The sequence below is a fragment of the Myotis brandtii genome, unplaced genomic scaffold (assembly GCF_000412655.1).
Source record: "Myotis brandtii unplaced genomic scaffold, ASM41265v1 scaffold735, whole genome shotgun sequence".
Taxonomy (NCBI): domain Eukaryota; kingdom Metazoa; phylum Chordata; class Mammalia; order Chiroptera; family Vespertilionidae; genus Myotis; species Myotis brandtii.
Window position 1 is genome coordinate 113,212 of NW_005370916.1, and position 1,169 is coordinate 114,380.

The 1,169-nt window shown below is 44.2% G+C and overlaps 1 protein-coding gene across 3 annotated transcripts in view; it reads left to right on the forward strand.

Annotated features, from left to right (window-relative positions):
• The first annotated feature begins 304 nt into the window (after positions 1 to 304).
• Positions 305 to 1,169, forward strand: part of PSAP (prosaposin) — a 34,821-nt gene continuing 33,956 nt past the window's right edge. For all 3 annotated transcript variants that reach the window (XM_014530364.1, XM_014530365.1, XM_014530366.1), the window contains exon 1: positions 305 to 374. In XM_014530364.1, the coding sequence (XP_014385850.1) occupies positions 320 to 374 (55 nt within the window). In that variant the 5' untranslated portion in view covers positions 305 to 319. The remainder of the gene's footprint in view (positions 375 to 1,169) is intronic.

Genomic DNA, 1,169 nt, shown 5'->3' on the forward strand with positions numbered 1-1,169 from the left:
CCCTGCCCCGCCCCCCAGGCTGCCCTTCCAGCCATAGGGGTGAGCCCTCCCGCGGCCGCAGCCGTGTTGTGCTCGCGCTGGGCGCACGTGATTGAGGTGGAATGGAGCCCCATCCAGTCGGACACACTGGCCCTGGGCCCCAGTTGCCCCGGTTTTTAAGAGTATTGAAGTTGCAGGAGGCATGGAAGCCCACTCTACCATCTTGTGTTGATGTTTATCTTTGCATATATATATTCTTGACCCTACATCTTGAAGGTGATACGGGGTTTTTACGATCCGGATGATTTTGCAACGGAGCCCTCATTTCACATGCTTTAAAATGTCTTTGCACAGCCATTGGCCGGTTTTAGCAGTGGCCTACATTTGGGGAAAACGTAAGTATGGGAGAAGTTGAGCACATGAGTGTTCGTACACCTGTTTATTGCCCTGAAATAGTGCTGGTGGTTACGGCCATTACAGGCTCCGCAGGCAGCGCCTGGTACCAGCTGCACCGTCTTCCTGGAATTAGAAGGGGCCCTAGTGCCCTCCCCAGGTCACCGTGACCTTCCCTTCCCCCTGATTCTTGCCCTCACCTCTTAACCCCGTTTAAGTCATCACGGTAAAGGGAAAGGAGTGAGATTGGGTTACGTAATCCAATTTCTGTAGTTCGATAGTGACAGAACCAGATTTCAGTTTATAAGTGGATAGTTAAGGAGCCAGAATTTAATTTATATAACATTGACTTTTAAGTTACAAACACATTTGGGTATTTCCAGATAATAGCCCACTGAGGGAAATAAACCTGATCTTTAGGACCAGCCTACATTTCTCTTTATTAACTATGTAATTTAGGGTCTAGCCTCCATTTTAAGTATCATGTAGCCATCCAAGTTTCAATAAACAGTAACAAAAGAATTACGAAAATACTTATAGATGAAGTAGGTTGAAGATGTTTTTCCTCATGTTCGCTTGCAGCAACTCACAAGAATGTGTACTTAACCTTGAACCAAGCTCTTAAACTTGTTTTACTTGTAGAGGATGAAAGGTGAACTGCTTATAAAGATTTTTGGTTTTATAGTCCCTGAAGAAAATTTATTTCTCACTGGGGTTGATAACTGCTTGTTATTTTAATGGTTGGTGTAATAAACAAATGCTAGTCTCTAAATTTTCTATACTGATTGAGAACATTC